The sequence below is a fragment of the Solenopsis invicta genome, chromosome 16 (genome assembly GCF_016802725.1).
Source record: "Solenopsis invicta isolate M01_SB chromosome 16, UNIL_Sinv_3.0, whole genome shotgun sequence".
Taxonomy (NCBI): domain Eukaryota; kingdom Metazoa; phylum Arthropoda; class Insecta; order Hymenoptera; family Formicidae; genus Solenopsis; species Solenopsis invicta.
The window spans coordinates 7,623,655-7,642,732 of NC_052679.1; the positions used below are offsets into that span (position 1 = coordinate 7,623,655).

Here is a 19,078-nt window from a genome sequence, read left to right on the forward strand (position 1 = left end):
GATCTAATCTAAATTTTAATTGAATATACGATTGTTTAAGATACATTATCTTTATATACATATATTTATATTTCATACAATTTTGACATATATATATATATATATATATATATATATATATATATATATATGTATATACAGGGTGATTCAAAATAACCTATTGGTCCCGAAGCTGGCATATTCGTAATCGAATTCTGAGACGATTTTTCCTTTTGCAAAACTTTGTCCGGAGCTTAGTTCTCAAGTTACAATAAAAATTAGTTAGCGTATGACGGGTCAGGTACAAGTGGTAGACAGGGGCGGCGCGACTCACTGTTACACGCGGGTGTTTCCGTGGAGCACCTCCTGCGCTCAAATGACTGACAAAAGGACATCACATTCCTATTTAAACTTTCTCTCTCTCTCTCTCTCTCTCTCTCTCTCTCTCTCTTTCTCTCTCTCCGTCACTTTAATTATGCTACATTTAACTTGTCAAATTTCGATCTGTCATCCGGCCGTCAAATATCGGGATGACCGTGAAATCTTTAAGTAAGTTTACATTATTATAATAAATGTACGCCCGCAAATAATAGAATTTAATGCAAATTAGATTACTTAAATGTGTACTTGCAAGTTAAAAGTAGCACTTTTAAAACGCACAAAAAGGAAAGAAAGGAGAGAGAGAGTGAGAGAGATAGAGACGGGAAAGAAGGAGGCTTTAAGCACGTTCACTCACGCACACGACAATCAGCTTATTGTTTCCACGATGCGACAGTTCAATTTAAATTTGTCCTTTATCCAGATCTATTCCTCGAAGTTGTTTCATATTTTACCACATTACTATTTACTCTGCACTTGATCGATAAACGCGGAACTACGCGACGAACCGATCGATCAACTTTATTAATTACTATTCTAATCACTACAATTATTCGATTAAAATTACTCGAAGAAACACGTGTTTACGTTACGATCACACAACACGTGTTCACTCGACGATATCAAGCAGTCGACTGGATATTATTGGTTATGTTGTTATAAGAGTGTCGAACGATTGGTTAAAGCCATAAGTCAAAACGCGGCAATTTAAAATGCAAATATTGGTTAATACAATTTACATCAATACAATTTATTAGAAAAATGTTGCAAATGCATATTTATCATTATTTGTTAAAAATTGTATGATAGTGACTTTATCAAGATAATTAAATATTATTCATTCTAAATATTCAAAAAATAATTTTATCAAAATCAATTTTTTCTAAATACTTTTTTTATTTCTTATTTTTGAATATTTGTGAAAACTGTGAAAATATTCCTCAAAATAAAATATTTGATTGCCCTGAAAAGGGCAAATTATCCGTTGCTGCAAGGAGATTTCAAGAATTACATCCTTAAAGTTCTTTTATAATAAATATTCTAAATAATTATCTTGATAAAGTCACTTACAATTTTTAACAAGTAATAATAAACATGCATTTGCCACATTTTTCTAATAAATTGTATCGATGTAAATCGTATTAATCAATATTTTCATTTTGAATTACCGCGTTTTGACTTATGGCTTTAACCAATCGTTCGACACTCTTATAACGACATAACCAATAACATTCAGTCGACTGCTTTATATCGTCGAGTGAACACGTGTTGTGTGATCGTAACGTAAATACGTGTTTCTTCAAGTAACGTAATTTTAACGCATTGAATGATTGTAGTGATTACAGTAGTGATTAATAGTAATTAATAAAGTCGATCGATCGGTTCGTCGCGTAGTTCCGCGTTTATCAATCAAATGAAGAGTAAATAGTGTAAATGTGGTGAAATATGAAACAACTTCGAGGGATAGATCTGGATAAAGCACAAATTTAAATTAAATTGTCGCATCGTGGAAACAATAAGCTGATCGCCATGTGCGTAAGTAAACGTGCTTAAACTTGTTCAAAGCCCGCCCCCCCCGTCTCTCTCTCTCTCCTTTCTATCCCTTTTGTGCGTTTTAAAAGTTCTACTTTTAACTTGCAAGTGCACATTTAAGTAATCTAATTTGCATTAAATTTTATTATTTGCGGGCGTACATTTATTATAATAATGTAAACTTACTTGAAGATTTCACGGTCATCCCGATATTTGACGGCCGGATGACAGATCGAAATTTGGCAAGTTAAATGTAGCATAATTAAAGTGACAGAGAGAGAGAGAGAGAGTTTAAATAGGAATGTGCTGTCCATGTACTTTTGTCAGTCATTTGAGCGCAGGAGGTGCCCCACGGAAACACCCGCGTGTAACAGTGAGTCGCGCCGCCCCTGTCTTCCACTTGTACCTGACCCGTAATACGCTAACTAATTCTTATTGTAACTTGAAAACTAAGCTTCGGACAAATTTTTGCAAAAGGAAAAATCGTCTCAGAATTCGATTACGAATATGCCAGCTTCGAGACCAATAGGTTATTTTGAATCACCCTGTATATATATATATATATATTTTCCGTGTATATATATATATATATATATATATATATATACACGGAAAAAAAAGATTAGCTGCAACAGCTAAAAGTTGTGCTGGCCCAGCAAATCTACAGCCGTAATATACGGACAGCCAATCTGCCATGTTACAGTAACCAAATCTTAGAGTTGCATGAAATTAATGATTGCAACAAATAAAACAGGATACCATAGCAAGATAGATTTGTTGGTATAGCAGAGAAAACTTTCTACTTAATTCAATCCATATAGCTGTAGCAAAGTATATTTGTTACAATAGCTCATATCTTTGCTACTGCACTAAATGAAATTTGGTATATTAACCATCTTTATTATAGCAAAAGATTAGTTGCTTTAGCAGTATATGAGCCGTTCAGAAGTCAAACTGACTCCATCAAATATAACACCATCAAACAAAAATCCAACAAATTATTATATTTATATGAAAATTAAGCATCAAGCACATATAAATTTGATGTTAAAATTGGAAACATTTCAAAAAGTGAAATGAATCAATTTGGTTTATAGCAACTTATATAAGAGCTGAAAAAATGTTTATTAAAAATTAAAATTTTTTCTATTTCTATCTAATAATATAATAAAATAGTATAATTGTTAATGTACTTTTAATAATTTATCCTTAGATATACACACACATACATCCATACATATATTTGTTACTCTAGTAATGAAAGTAAATGTATAAATTAAACATTATATAAATGACACATTTTATATATAATTATTTGTTTATTTTTTCTTCCAATTTAATTACAAACAATCTTAGATAAAATTATAAGGAAATTAAAAAAAAGAACATTATTAGATAAATTATTATTGCTACATGAAAAGTATTTTATAATTAAAATTTTAACATAATGTACGTACATAAAACGCAATAACATACATTAAATAGCATAACGCATTAAAACATATTTTTCATTACAAAAACTTTTATGAATACTTGTTGGAAGAGGATCAATAAGATCTTCGATATTTATATTTATATTTTCTCTTGTTTCTTCTATTTCATAACCTTGAATATGTTCATTAAATCCTATAGTAACTAAAATCTCACAATGAAGTATCACTATATTTTTACATATTATTATAGCACTAATTGAAGCAAATATTGGGCCAGATTCATTTTCGTCAATTATAACAATTAAATTTTCACGAAAACACGTAAATTTATAATTAATCCAATTTGGAATTATTAAATTAGAATCATTTTTAATGTCATCAGGCAAAAAAGCTACAATTGCTGTTATATCAGATTTATTATATCTTTTTGCAGGCCCAATTTCTAAAGTTTGATAAATAGAAGAGGAACTTTCAAATCTATAACACATATGTAACTGATGCTTTACAGCAACTGAAAAAACTATGTTTTTTTTACAACAATTAACAGAAGTCGACTTTTTTAAAAACTTGTGTTTTGCTTCAAATTTATAACATGAAAATTGACTTATAGGTCCTGAGTGTTTCATAAAATCAGGATAATGAATAAGTAAGTGATACTTTGGTTTCAAATTATCATTCGTTATTTGTAAATATAACTTATGGTGTTCATTAATAAGTACACGTAAAATATTAGAATGATTTTTGTGATTACTTTTTGCCGAAACAATATGAAGAATTTCTCGTAAACGTCTGTATAATAACCAAAATGAATCATCAACAGGAACCAAATCACCGACTAAAAGGCCAAAATATTTTACAAAACACAATGTTTGAGTAGCTGTCATTTTCAATGTTAATTTATCTACGTACTTTTGTATAATAAAAGGAGGTTCAGATGATTTATCGATGGGTCCATAATCAAATACAGACATACTGTTTAATTGATCAAGAGTAAAGTAGTCACATTCTATGCAATGTTTGATTATATAACACATATCATAATGACAAATTCCTTCAGCAAGATCATGCATCGCATCTAGAGCAGAATTTAAAGTTACATGAAAGTTTTTTAAATTGTTAAAAATGCTTTTTTCTTTTATTCCTGTTAATGCTTCATTATTTTTGATTATATCTTGTTCGTAATTTTCTGGATTGCGCCAGTATGATGCATTATCTTTGCATTGCACCTGCATGTTTTGTTTTACATTTTTACAAATTCTACAATAATGATGAGCATTAAAACTTTCTACAAAACCAAAGACTGAATTAATTCCCAAATTGTCACCAGTACAAAATTCAGTTGTAAAATATACTGTTTTTATTTTTCCATCGTAGGGTGTCACTGAAATCCCTTTATTCGCTAAAAAATTAAGTTCATCAATTAGAGGAGCAAAAGTTTTCTTATTACCATTTATTTTTCTAATTATATTTTCAAAAATTAATGTAAGAAAAATATTGTCTGAGGTAAACTGACATTCAGGTGGAAGGCAAAGTAATGTTACATAAATTACACCGAGTTTACTTGATTTTGGACCAAGTGGATTATTTGGTTCGAATTCATCAAAATATAACATTAAAGGTAGAACAATATCATCTGGTTTATACAATGATAATTTCTGTTTCCATGTATCGGTTTGTATATAATTATATATTTTATCAGAACAATTTATTAAAGAATCCGTATACGAAAGTATAGTCTCTAAAGCATAAGGAATTTTGAAAAAAAGCTCTAACATTTGCCTTAATGAAATAAATTGTCCCATTTCACTAGCATACTGTTCAGTAGCACGTTGAATTATCAGGGTTGCCACAAGTCAGGGAAGTCAGGGAAAAGTCATGGAATTTGAAAATGGTCAGGGAAATCAGGGAAAAGTCATGGAATTTGAAAATGGTCAGGGAAGTCAGGGAAAAGTCAGGGATTTAACAAAAATTTCTGGAAAAATAAAATGGCTGTAAAGAAGTTTAAAATACGCGTTCACATCTGTTCAGCTCGGTGTCTTGTTTCATTTATATCAGGGCGCCACAGACAGTCGATAAAATCATTATTCTTCGTTCTTTAAGACGGCTCGGCCGATAATTTTTCGCTTTATAATTTGCCGTAATCTTTGTGGCGCTTGCACCATTGTCTTGTGTGTGCGTGTATGTTTTGTTTTGACTCGTTTTATTTGGACGTGTTACCATGCGTGTTACTCGCTGGTAAGCCTTTCGTGTGTTAGGACATACTGCTACTGTTATTTACGTTGTAAAGATAGTGCATTGCGTATATTATAGTGTTTGGCCATTGAGCTCTGAGCATGTCCCTCCTGTTTTGAAGAAAGGAAATTCACATCAAAGGTAAACTGATAATCGTTTGATGATAAATTATGTGATATGTTGCTGATTTGATTGACCTGAGATTTTTTTAATGATATGGAGACATCATTAGCCTTGTCATTATTCTTGTCGTTTGATTTTCTTTTTGGTGTAATATTTCTTGCTTTCTATTCACAGATATTGTAATAATGAGTGGATTAAAGAAAACTGTTTTTCGTGACGAGTGGACACTGAAACCCGAATTTATTGGGATTCAAAAAGGCAAAGTGAAGACAGAGGCTTACTGTACTATATGTAAAAAGGTTCTACAATTAAGTAATATGGGTATAATGTCTTTAAAATATGGGTATAATGTCTTTAAAAAGTCACGTAAAGTCGGGAACCAAACATAACAAGCTAATGTTGGATGTAAAAAAATCTGCAAACATGCATTTCTTTACAACAGCGAAGGTAGGCCTATCCTCTTCGTGTCCAAGTTTTTTGAAATTGTGTCTTGTACGTCATTTAGTTGATATTTGAAGTATTGAGTTAGGTTTTAAGAGCTGGCAGGAGCAACAAGAATACATTTACACCTCATTGGCCATGCAGATACAATATCTGCACTCCAGTATATTGTCTTATGAGAGAAATATTTTGACATGAAACTTTGACGTTTTATGAAGTCTCCGAAAGAACTAAATTTTGCATTTTTGCTTTTAAAAATATTATAATAAGTAAAATGATATATTTCTTACTCATGGTGTGAATATAACCTTGAAATATTTTGTTTTGTAGAAACAATATTTCGCTACGAAACCTTTTCAGCATCTTTTTTATAATTAAGAAGTTACGAAGTGATGTACAAAGCCATATTTTGCAATTTGATTCTTGAAAAATATTTTATTAAAACTAATAAAAATAATAAGCATAAATCAAGTGAGATATGTTTGTTACATTGTTATATGACGAGAATGTTATTTTTTGGCTTTTCAAGATTCTTGTTCTTCTACATTACATGTAGATACTGATAACTCGGTTTTGAAGCAAAAAACGAATGAACAGTCTGTTCCAACTCATTCAGAGACGCAATTCATATCGGGTCTTGCTGGCACTGCCTCGCACTCAGAAACGACTTCTCTTGCTAATAGTTGCATTGACAAATATTTCTTTAAAGATGATGTTACTAGAGCTGAAATTTTGTGGTGTCTCCAACTGTCGAAAATCATGCATCTATTTCATCGGCAGGAAAACAATCCTCTCTGTTTCCACTTATGTTCCCAGATAGTAGAATAGCATCCTCCTTGTGTCTAGCTCGTACAAAGCTATCATATGGGATAGTTTTTGGTCTGGCGCCCTATTTTAATAGAAAAGTTCTTGACGCTGTTTGTAACTGTGGTCCATTTGTAGTTTCTTTTGATGAAAGCTTAAATAAAATGACACAAACTCAACAAATGGATATTGCTTTGAGATTCTGGAATAATAATAGTAATCAAGTAGAAACACACTATTTTTCTTCTGCTTTTTTTGGCCACGCTCGTGCTAAGGATTTATTAAGAGCTTTTAAAGAAGAACTAAAAGATTTGAATTTACAAAATTTGTTACAAGTATCCATGGACGGCCCCAATATAAATTGGGCCTTTTTGAAAGAACTTGAATGTGATATTCGATTTACCTACGGTGAAAACAGTCCAATTTTTATCAATATGGGTTCCTGTGGATTACACATTGTCAATAACAATTACAAGGAGGCAGCTAAGTCTACTGGCTGGAATGTGATTGCCTTTCTCAGATCAGCATATTATGTTTTCAAGGATATTCCTTCTAGGAGGAGTGACTATCTGAGGTTTAATAAGTCACAACCATTACTTCTCTCTGCAAAGTTTTGTTCTGTTCGCTGGTTAGAGAATGAGAAAATAATTGAAACAACAATTAAAATAATTCCCAATCTAAAGAATTTTATTAATGGAGTTAAAGAAAAAATTAAAATTACATCTAAGAGCTTTGGAACTATGAAATCATGTCTTGAGGACAAACTGTTAACTGCTAAACTTTCTTTTTTTGGTTATGTTGCTCACCAAGTCACTCCTTTCCTGAAAGAATATCAATGTGAAGCTCCTATGTCACCATTTTTATATAATGACCTATACGTTATACTACATGATTTGATGTCTCTTATTGTCAAAGAGGAAGTTTTAGATAAACAAAAGGCAATTTATAATATTGATTTAAGAACAGAAAGTAACTTAATTCCATCAAAAAATTTGAAATTAGGTCATGCAGTCAGAGCTGAATTAAAAAAACTGAAAATAAGTGACAAGGAGATGATGTTATTCAAGACTGAATGCAGAGAATTTTTAGTCAAAATGTGCATACATTTGTTGAAAAAGTCTCCTTTGCAATATAGTATCTGTAAAGCAATTTGTTTTTGTGATCCTATGTTAATTTCTAGTAATTTAAGTATCAGTAAGAATAGGCTTTCTAATGCGCTAGAATTGTTTTCCGCAAGAAACTGGATTACTAGTCAGATTTGTGATAAAATTGAGAAAGAATTTAACGTTCTTTGCAATAATAAAGAAGTAATTGATTTATGCAAGCAGTTTGTTAGGGAAAATAATAGAATTGATCATTTTTGGAGAAACTTGCTTCAGGGTCGAGATAATTTCCAGAATTTGTATGTCTTTTTGAAAAAGATCTTTATTCTGAGTCATAGTCAAGCATTTGTGGAAAGAGGTTTTTCAATAAACAAGGAATGCATTGTTGAAAATCAACTACCTAGATCTCTAATATCTCAGAGACAAGTTTATGATGGTCTTAAAGCTGCTGGTGGTCTCACCAAACTTACAATAGATAAAAAGATGATTTTATCTTACCGAAATGCGAGGGATATGTATGGTAAAGCATTGGAAAAGCAGCGCTCTGAGAAAGAACAAGAAAATGCAAAAATTGTTGAAAAAAGATCTTTGTTTACAAAAATTTCAGAATTGAAGGCTAAGAAGGTAAAACTTTTAACAGATAAAACTAATGAGCTAAGTGCTCTCGATGATGAAATAGCGTTATTAAGATCAAAGACATTTGAGTAAAAGTCTTGTGCAATATTTTTTATATTAACTTGTAATGTACATTACTACGTAGTATTGAAGTTTTTGTAAAGATTTAAAATTTTAGTTTTTATGTTAAAAAGCTAACGTGAACTTGTTGTGATTAAAAATGCTTTACCAAGAACATCAAAAATTTTAAGTTGTCTGTTCTTTTGTATTATAAGATAGTCTTGTTATAAGAAAGTTCTCTGTCACTTATGAACAAGCGAATAAAATAAATGATAATTTTATATTTTTGTGACTTCTTTCAAATATGTGAATCTTTATAATAGCAGATTGGGGTTTCAATAAACGATTAATAATAGAATTTAGTTTTGATAAAAACAAAAAAATATGTATTATTGAAAGTCAGGAAAAATCATAAAATTTTGTCTGGAAATCAGGGAAAAGTCAGGGAATTTTAGGATGAAAAATTTGTGGCAACCCTGATAAATTATATATGGTTGTGGAGCCACATAATTTTTATTTTTTGTAAAATATTTTATTCTACGATATTCTGTTGACATTAATTCAAAAGAATGTTTATAATCTCTATAAATTGATTGAATCTTGTTTATTATAATTTCATTATCATTTGAAATTTGAATGGAATTGAGACAATCTTCGATTGTGTTAAGGCAATCATTAAAAAAAAGTTTTTGAATATCTTGATAAAGATTTTGAACATGATTTCTAGGAAGACCATAATTAGACAGAAGTTTCGCAAAAAAAGAAGCAACTTTATCAATAGTACGATTTTGTGGGTCAGAATTATGATTCAATAAACAATTAAATTCTGATGAATCAAAGTTACAAGTTTCTACGAAATTATCATTCTCGAAATCAAGATTAAGATCGTCTATATAATTAATATTTTGTTCAATAACGTTATTATCTTTATTTATAGACTTTTGCGATTTCGGAATATTATGATATAAAATTAAATGTCTTTTTAACGATTCAAAAGTATCGAATTTTCTTTTCGGACAATTATTTTCAACACATTTATATATTTTTACTTCTTTATGTTTATATTCATAATGTATATGTTAAACTTTAATATTTTCAAATTCTTCTTTACATATAAAACATAGGCATTTTGTCAGTTTTAAAAAATTAAAATTAAAAAATTCAGATTTTTTTGCTAAATAATTAAAGTGTTGACTTGGTTAATGTAATCAATTTTAATCAAAATTTAAATATTTTTTAATAAAAAATCGACTTCTGTATTACAGAATTTACAGTATTATTACAGTCTTTTTTCATTGGAACTACAATATTCAAAATAAACATAAATATTTGAATCAAACTTGTAAAAGAAATAAAGGACATTCTTTAAGAAAAAATTTTAAAGAAATTTCTTTAAATAAAATGAAAAAAAAATGAAAACGTTTTATAACTATACTAATGACAAATGTAATAAAATACATTTTATGTAATAAAAGACGCGTTTTTCATAAGGAAAGAATCTCATATTCCTTAACCAAAGTACTAACAGCACTAAATTTCTTATCATATTTTGTATTAATACCGTAGATACCTTTCTGTAGAAAAAGAAAAACTTGTTCACATTCTTTAGGATATTCAGCATGCAAACTGTGAATACATTTGAAAGCTATATCTATAGCTTTTAATGGTGTTTCCACTTCGTAGCGTATTGTATCAACAATGACAAAGCTACGCCTTTTGTCAGTTTCTGATGAGCCTATAATGACAGCTTGTGGTTGCAATGTCAATTTGAAAATATTTAACTTCTCTCTTCTTTCTTGGATTTTAGTGTTTAAATCGCCATATGTCTAAGAAACAAAATTAAAAAAATTTATTATATTATATATAAAATTGTACAAATAATATTAAATAATAATTATATAATATTATATAACATTTCTATAAAATATAATTTGGGAATAATTTCTATTTACTGTGCTGGACTCTTCTTATTTTTTTATATATAACTTTTTTTATATAAAATATTAAAAATAAGTAAATATATTAAAATATTATTATTAAATGTCAAAAAATTATGTGGGTGCGAAATCTATAAATAACTAATTAAATCTTTAATACTGTAAAAATTACAATAAAGTTTTCATATCTCCATTTCCCATAAAAATGCTTCTCGTCTTTCACATAACGATGGTCGCTAATTACACCCTCTTCCTTTTCCGACAACTGCGGTATATATCGGAAAGAGAGAAGGTAATCGCAGCAAAAGCTGTATTGTTTTTTTTTTCTATAAAAAGCAATAATTTTAGAAATTAATTAGATTAAAAATTTATTAAATATTGTGAAGAAAATATGAAAAATATTTGTATTAGATTATTATTCAATTACAAAGGATATTTTTCACAATTGCTACAATTGTGTGTATGACGTGAATGTATAGTAATAAAAAAATAAGGTATATAAATACAATAATAGAAATAGTAAAGGATTAAGTTTATTATAATAAATTTTAGCGCACGCGTATTTGTCATACTTGGATTTGAAGCTGCTTTGAATTTAGGTTCTATTTTAGTTAATTTTTTTTCTATGAATCATGATAATTTAGCCCATTCCGCATATAGTTTCATATGTGCATCAGGATATAATTCCTCAAAATCCTTTTCCAACTACAATAAAAAGAATTAGGTTGACATGATTAATCAAATAAAATTATTGCTTAAAAAAACAATGAATAATTTGTGATAATAAATATTAAATAATACTTAAAACTTGTACAAAATTTTAACACAAAAAAATTATAATATGAAATAAATATCAATTAATGAAAAAACCTAAAGATAATTATTTTTATACTCTTACTAAAGTATATCCCTGAGATGCTTCTAAAGCAGAATAAAGTCTAATGTAGTCTTGGATACTTTGATTATCGGATCGTACAGATTTTAGTCTTATTTTTTATGTTTTCTCCCATAATTGAGTTACTTTAATCCACGGTGTATCATTGTTTTGCAACCATAAAATATATTGCTCATAATCCGTGTCACCTACAAATAAAAGCAAATATGAACTGTTTAAAATGTTTTTAAATCATGTTTGAACATTATTTAAGAAACATGCCTTCAAAACAATCGTCTGTTTCTTCTCTTTCTTGCTCCTTTTTTATTTGCACAGTAATAGCTCCAGATTTGATTAAGTTTCTTCGTATAGTTTGAAATTTGATCAAAATTTTACCTCTTCCAACACTTTTACCTTTTTTATTTTTTTCTCTAAGTATCCAAGTATCCTATAACAAAAATAAAAATAATTTTATTTAAATATTTAAATATAAACATTTAAATATAATTCATACATAAAAAGAAATATAAATTATTTCTTTAAACAATAGAATTTTGTATTATTGTACATTTAAAATGACTAACCTTTTCTTCTTTAGGAAATAAATTAATTATTTTTTCAGCAATAAACTCTGCACGTTCAGAAGTAACTCTATAATAATACAAAAAAGGCGTATTTTTTATACATTTTTAAAAATATATGTAATTAATCTTGTAATAATAGTAAGAAAATATTATAATAACCGAGCATTTAAATTATCCTTTAGTTCATGATGCACAATAATATCAGCCAAAATGTTTCGATGCTTTTCATCTAATTCCCCTTGGAATTGATATGCAGATAAAACGGAGTGACCTTTCACTGAATTTTTTAAAATACGTTCTAAATCCTAAAATTAATTAATTATATTTAATTCTATTTTACATTACAATAATTTTTATAAATAATTAATATAAAAACTTTTAGAATATATACATACATAATTATTATCAGTTGAATAATCAGTTCTTTTTGTTTCTTCTTTAAATATTGAAATTTTATTTTCTAATTAATTGGCTTGTAATTCGTCCGAATTTGTATATTCTTGGCTTTTAAAAAAACTGAGTTTTTGTTTTTTTTTGGAGTGTTTCTTCAATTTTATTAAATGTTAGCCCTTTATCTACAAAAAAAATTTGAATTAATAATTTAAATACATATCTACATCTACTACACATATACATATAAGATATATTTTTTTAAATTGCACTTTATAAGTAATCAACATATTAGTTCTTTGAAATTATTATTAATGTATACTTGTGTGTGTGTGTGTGTGTGTGTGTGCGTGCGTGCGTGCGTGCGTGCGTGCGTGCGTGCGTGCGTGCGTGTGCGTGTGCGCGTGCGTGCGTGCGTGTGTGTGTGTGTGTGTGTGTGTGTGTGTGTGTGTGTTTGTGTGTGTGTGGGTGGGTGGGTGTCACTTGAATTGTGAATATGATATTATAATTATTCTATTACTTAGTTTATTTTGCTAAGTTATAATATAACTTACAAGCAAAATTAACTCAGTAAATGTATTGAAATATTAATTATAATGTGATATTACAATTCGAGTTAAATTATAATAATTATTATTTAATTTTTACCTTATTTTCCTTTTCGTCTTCTACAAGTAATATTTTTACTTCTTTGTTAGAAAAGATCCAATCATTATCACTTGCTATCGGAGAAGCAATTAATGCATCTGCAGTGTTACTGTCGACTATATTAACAATATTTTCAACTTTAGAATTATGTATGACATTGTTTGTAACATTTTTATTTGTGTCAATTACGAGTTGCTCATCTTGTGTTTCCTTAAAATTATAAATTTATTAAAATTAAGAAAACATTCAATATAATATTTAAAAATATTAAGAAGTAAATTTATATTTATAATTTCCCCATTTTCTTACTTTTGTTTTTTTAATCAAAAAATTTTTCAATTTTTCCCGGAAAATAATTTGTGTATCAATTTTTGGTATTAATCTTTTAATATCTTCATTATTTAAATATTGAAGAATATCTATTGTGATTTCATTCCCTGCACAGATTTTTAATAAATTGTTATTGAAGATTAAAAATATATTAAACATTGAAGCATAAATAAAATAAATAGTAAATATCGTCCTCCTCATAACCATAAATGTGCAAATTTTTTTGTGCTTCTTGATTTAATATTTTTAGAGCTTTTATAGTTAAAACTATAATACTTTAGATCTTAGGTGGTATCCTAGACTCAAAAGCTCTGTACATACAAAATAAAGTAACAGGAAAGAAATTTTTTAAAGAAAAACGAGATTGAAGAAAATAGCAAATTCATTGTGTTGTTATAAGGGGATCGATATAATAAAAATAGATTATAACCTAACCTAACCTATATAACCTAACTAATAACTTACTTACTTTCGAATTCTTTGATTATTTCTTCAGGAAGACACCATTGTTCCAGGAGATCTCGTAATATTTTACACATGTTTTACAAATATCACGAAAAATACTGCACGTAAAATACACAATTTTCACATTAACTAGGACAAGAAAGGACGAAATGCACGTATCGTGTATGTTTGGGCACTATTTTCTGTACGGTATGTCCTGGTATGTTCTATCGTTAACCTTACAGCACAAATAATAAACGCGTGATGGCCATGATGCTACAGAGATGCGACAACAGTGAAAGGCGTGGTGCGAAAGGATAACAACTTCTAAGTTGACTATCGCGTCGCCTATGAATTGACTATCGCCTTTGACACGCAATAGCATTGTCGCGTCTTATGTATTTATAGCAAAACTGAATTAAGTTTATGAACATGCTGATAAATGCTATCAGATATAATTTCTTTGCTAAACCAACAAATCTATTTAGTTATAAATACAAAATTTATGTAGCAAATTATAGCTTTGCTGACGCAACAAATCCATTTTTTTCCGTGTACTTTTAATAAAAGTTATGAATTTTTTAATGTATTTCTGAGAAAAATGTGTTTATTTTAAAAGATTATGATTATTGTTAAAAAAATTCTAAGCAATTTCATAATTGCATTTTGTATAAATGCAAGCTTTAAAAGTGTTAACCTTAAGTTGGAATTTTTTTCTACTGTAGATATTATTTATTATTAAGAACATTCTTTTAATAGAAGCGTTTGAATCAAGCAGACATAAACAAAATTCTTCAATTTTTTAAATATATTTTTTCAACAAACTCTAGTAAAATTAGTCGAATAAATTCACAGAAGTGCCAATAGCAGTTCAATGTATCAGAATTAGCTTCACTTTTTTTCTTCTGACATAAATTTTGTTCAAACGTTTTTGTTAAATTCGTATATATGTATACTTATCATTTTCAGTACGAAAAATATATATGATGGCTGATTTACAGCAGGTAACAGTAGGTCTCTTTGATAGCGCTAAATAATTAATACCGCCTTTGCATAAAATTAAATTTATCAACTAATTTTATAAGAATTTATTTTTTATCATCTTAGACATTGAACGTATCATCTTAGACATTGAACGTTAATTGAAAAAAATTCCGTTAAATGAAAGACAAATAAAGGACAGAATGTTAAAATATAGAAAAAAAATTAAGTTTTAGGAAAATAAATAAATTTAAAAGACAGCTACTTGAAATAAAGAACTGTCCTCTGAAATAAAGAATGTTCATTGTAGTTACCGATGGGCTAATTTTGATCTGCGACAGCGTGAAGTAATTTTCAGAAGGACGAGACGGCACGGCGACTGGAATTCTTCGTGCGAAGAGAGCGAAGCGCAAGCAAGAACGAGAAAAATAGACGCTTGCGTGCTATGCGAGCCGAATCCACAATTCCGGGGATCAACAATACTAGTTGCAGAAAAATATGACACGAGCGTTGCGCGAGCGATTCAACGCGATTCACTAAGTACTTTTACGCGATTTTATGCTACGAACAGAAATCGTCGCAATGCCTAGATCACGGTTGCAATTCGATCGACGCTCGAAATCTCGATGGTTTTGTGTGATGCAGCGGAAAATGCAAACTTTGGCTATCTTACTTCCGTCTCGGAATAACGTTTGACTTTGATGATGAGTCCTAATTAAAGAGCGTCGATCTTGCTCAGCGGCTCCCAACGAAGTAACGGATTTTGGCGCAAACCACGGAGGATTAGGCTTATATTCCCAAACTTTCTATTGAAGAGGGGGGAATTTTTTTACGACAGATCGAATATTCGCGAATTGTCTATAAGAGTTTAAAATATGTAGAAACTGTAAACAAAACAGCAACCGGCAACGGCTTTGACGAGCCTTTAATATGATGTAATACAGTTGAAAATAAGGGATACGTATTTTTTTATACCAATACTTTCTTTAGGGTGTGAAACTCTGAAAAAAATCGGTTTTTTTTTTTTTTTTTGAAGCGTATGTCGTTGAACTATAGGAGATAGAAAAAAAATTTTAATTAACAAATAAATAACTTTGCAATACTTTATGACAATAACAAAGTAAAAATTAAAAAATATTTTTTTCCCACTTTTTTTCTATGCACATGCGGGTGCGCGTACCATGCGTATAAAGAAGTCTTTAATTATATTTGGAAAATGGCAATGTCAGAACTTTATCATACATCGTTAAATTCGTAATAAAACAAGCTTTATTTTGCTTATAAAAAGAAATGAAAATTTTCAAAGAACAGATAAGGTTGTTCACGCGGTTTAAAAAAATTTTTTGCGTGAATTATGGTAAGGACTGCTGGATCGTGGTGTTCAAGTGAACCAAAATAATTCTCAAGTCCTTTTGTAAAATACAAGTAGCTTTATTAGGTAACTTTGTATAATAATGAGCCGATAGCGTGTACACGATTGTTGCATACCGTGGCTTAATTCTCTCGCACTGCCGAAATCCGCCGGACAGGAACTCGAAGCTCCTGAGTCGAGTTGTTGTCGAGGAACCGGTTTGTGTATGATTTTCTCGCACATAAGATGTAATCGACAACCGACGCGGCGACGTTCCGTCGAGTTTGGCCGTGCTTACGAACGTTTACAGTCGTTTATATGAAAATTTGACCTCGAGAAAAAGAAAGAAGCATACGCACGGCCCGTGATTTAAATCTTGCAAAAGGTTCTCAAAATCTCTCGTGAAATCCAGAACAGAAGTAGTGAAGGAAAGTATAAAGAAAATTAAAAAAATATTTTTTTTATTACTGTGACAAAGTATTTTTCAAGCCATTTAACTTCCAATTAGAACATTTTTTTTCTATCTTTTATAGTTTCAACGATATACGCTTCGAAAGAAAACAACCAATTTTTTTGAAAAAGGTTCGTTCTTAAAAGTGCACTAGGCCACATAAAAACATACGTATCCCTTATTTTGATCTGTACTACAACATATTAAAGGCTCGTAAAAATTGGAGGGGGACATTTCTGTTCCTTTCTTTGTTAGATTACGTGTGTTCAAGATTATCAAAAGAAATAATTTTAAATTTGTAATTTTTATTTTTTTTGTAAACCGAGAATTTATTATATGATATATACATCATGAGAGAAATAAAATATATTCTATTTATCTTACAATTAGATATGATATATGTATATATGTATATATATATATATATATATATATATATATATATATATATATATATATATTGTCACGTATTTTTATCCCACGCCGGAGAGCAGCAGCGGAATACGCGATCAAACACCGGAATTACGCGCGAGACACGCGTGAGCGACGATATAACCAATAGATACCACCAATCGCGAATTTGGGCGCCAGACGCGATTATACCGGTCGCGTCGCCGGGTACACTATTTAACGCTAGACGCGGATCCACACCACGCGATAGCTTCTCAGAACGAAACACGAAATCGTCGCTCGCACGCGGCCAGCTAGCTCCTCTAACCGGTAGAGGGGCGGGGTACAGAGACAGGGACGAAGCGGCTCTCTCACTGGAGGAGACGGGTAGGCGAGAAATCAAGCAAGATCAGGCCGATATAACAGACAGAAATAACATGTATTGTAGCATATGACAGAGACAGAGTAGAGCCAAACACGAAGAAATTGTCAGTCGAAGCAAGCAAAGAACGGAAAAGATAAAGAGAGTTGACGAAAACGAATAAGCGGAACGCGAAAATTTTCTTAAATACTACAATGCTTACGCTAGCGGCGCGAACAACGGCGGTTGGTCCCGCGCGGAACGAGACAGCCAATCACGCGCGCTCGGAACAGCGCGGCGAGAACACACTCGTCGAACTTTCGCTAACGGACAATAATTAACTCAAAAGCAATACAACCAAAGATACCCGGTGACGGCAATGCCGTCGTCGCGGTCACGATGCACAATTCTCTCAAAGACGCGCGACACGACAACGCACCGATAACGCGGGCGGTCGTGTGATCACGGCCGTAACACGACTCGCGCACGTGCGCGAGGGCTTTGCGGCTTCCCGGGAAGCCGGTCGTCCGCGAGCTTCTACGGCGGGACAGCCAACGTACACGCGGCAGCCGACAGCTGGGTGCCTCGACAAGGTCTCACGCTTGAGGTGGAGAGCCGACCAAACACTAAAAAGGTGCGTTCTATCGTCACGCGGCGGACGCACCTGCACACTAACCCAATGGTCCCACCTCAGAGCGCGAGCCGGTCGACACCGACAGCTCGTGGCTTTACACGAAGATTAGAGGGTCACCTCGACTTCCGCACGATCCTCCTCTGGGTCCTCGGGTGTCCTCTCGCTCCGACGACGCTCGCCAAGGCCGGGCACTCTCGCCGATATCGATCCTTCCGATAGCCACCGACGCTCACAGACCGATAGCTCGCACTCGCTCGCTCGCCAACGCAACGTGTACGCCGAACGCCGGGTCGCACGCAAAAGCCAAGAGGATCGCGCTCGATACGCGATCGATGGGCGCTACCCCTCCCACAGGGTGCGCGATATCCTTGCGCCTAGCGGCGTGGCCTATCAGCGACCGCCCCTATCTAGCCGCGACGTCACGGCAGCGCAGTGTCGGGTCTCCGCAGGTGTCGTGCGGTCCCCGTCGGCATCCGATATCCTCGCCGCTCTCGTCGTCCTCGCGGATGACAGCGGATGGCAGAGATTTCCCGCGACGATTCTTCGCCGCTACCCTTCTCGACGGACAGCCGACATTCGACGGCCCTTGTCCTGGCCGTTCGTCCGCCCTGGCCTGTCCCTCGGCTGCGCTAATTGCGAGCCTCTTTTGCGTGGCGCATATCTATCACCACGTCGAGTCTCGTCTTTCTCTCCGCCGTCGGTTTTCCGTGCGCCGGCCCTGGACGATCGCCTTCTCCTTGTCCTGCTGCTGCCCATCCTCCTCGCTGCTGCTGGTCCTTAGGCGACGTTTGTCGAAGTGCCCGCGGGCAGAGTTGCCGCTGATGCGCCGATTTGCAGCACACCGCTGCCAGAAAGAACAGCACTCGCGAGCACCCGTTGGCACTTTCTCCCCACTTATCGGCCTGCGTCGAGCAGCCGAGGCGCCGAGTGGGGACTTCTTCTGTCTCTTTCTCTCTCGAGCGGTCTCTCTCCTTCTCGACCTACCCTCTTCTGACCTGAGCG

At 32.2% G+C, this 19,078-nt stretch overlaps 2 protein-coding genes across 2 annotated transcripts in view; both read right to left on the reverse strand.

The window, feature by feature from the left end:
* LOC113005463 (ABC transporter G family member 20-like) overlaps window positions 1-18,555 on the reverse strand; it is a 34,874-nt gene extending 16,319 nt beyond the window's left edge. The window contains exon 1 of the mRNA XM_039458529.1: window positions 18,194-18,555. The gene's annotated coding sequence lies outside the window, so the exon portion shown is untranslated. The remainder of the gene's footprint in view (window positions 1-18,193) is intronic.
* LOC113005897 lies at window positions 9,955-10,965 on the reverse strand. The gene is made up of 2 exons (XM_039458533.1): window positions 10,827-10,965; window positions 9,955-10,527 (listed from the first exon to the last, which is right to left on the reverse strand). Exons 1-2 carry the CDS (start codon window positions 10,830-10,832, stop codon window positions 10,186-10,188), a joined length of 348 nt encoding a protein of 115 aa, XP_039314467.1. The 5' UTR covers window positions 10,833-10,965; the 3' UTR covers window positions 9,955-10,185.
* Window positions 18,556-19,078: the final 523 nt, after the last annotated feature.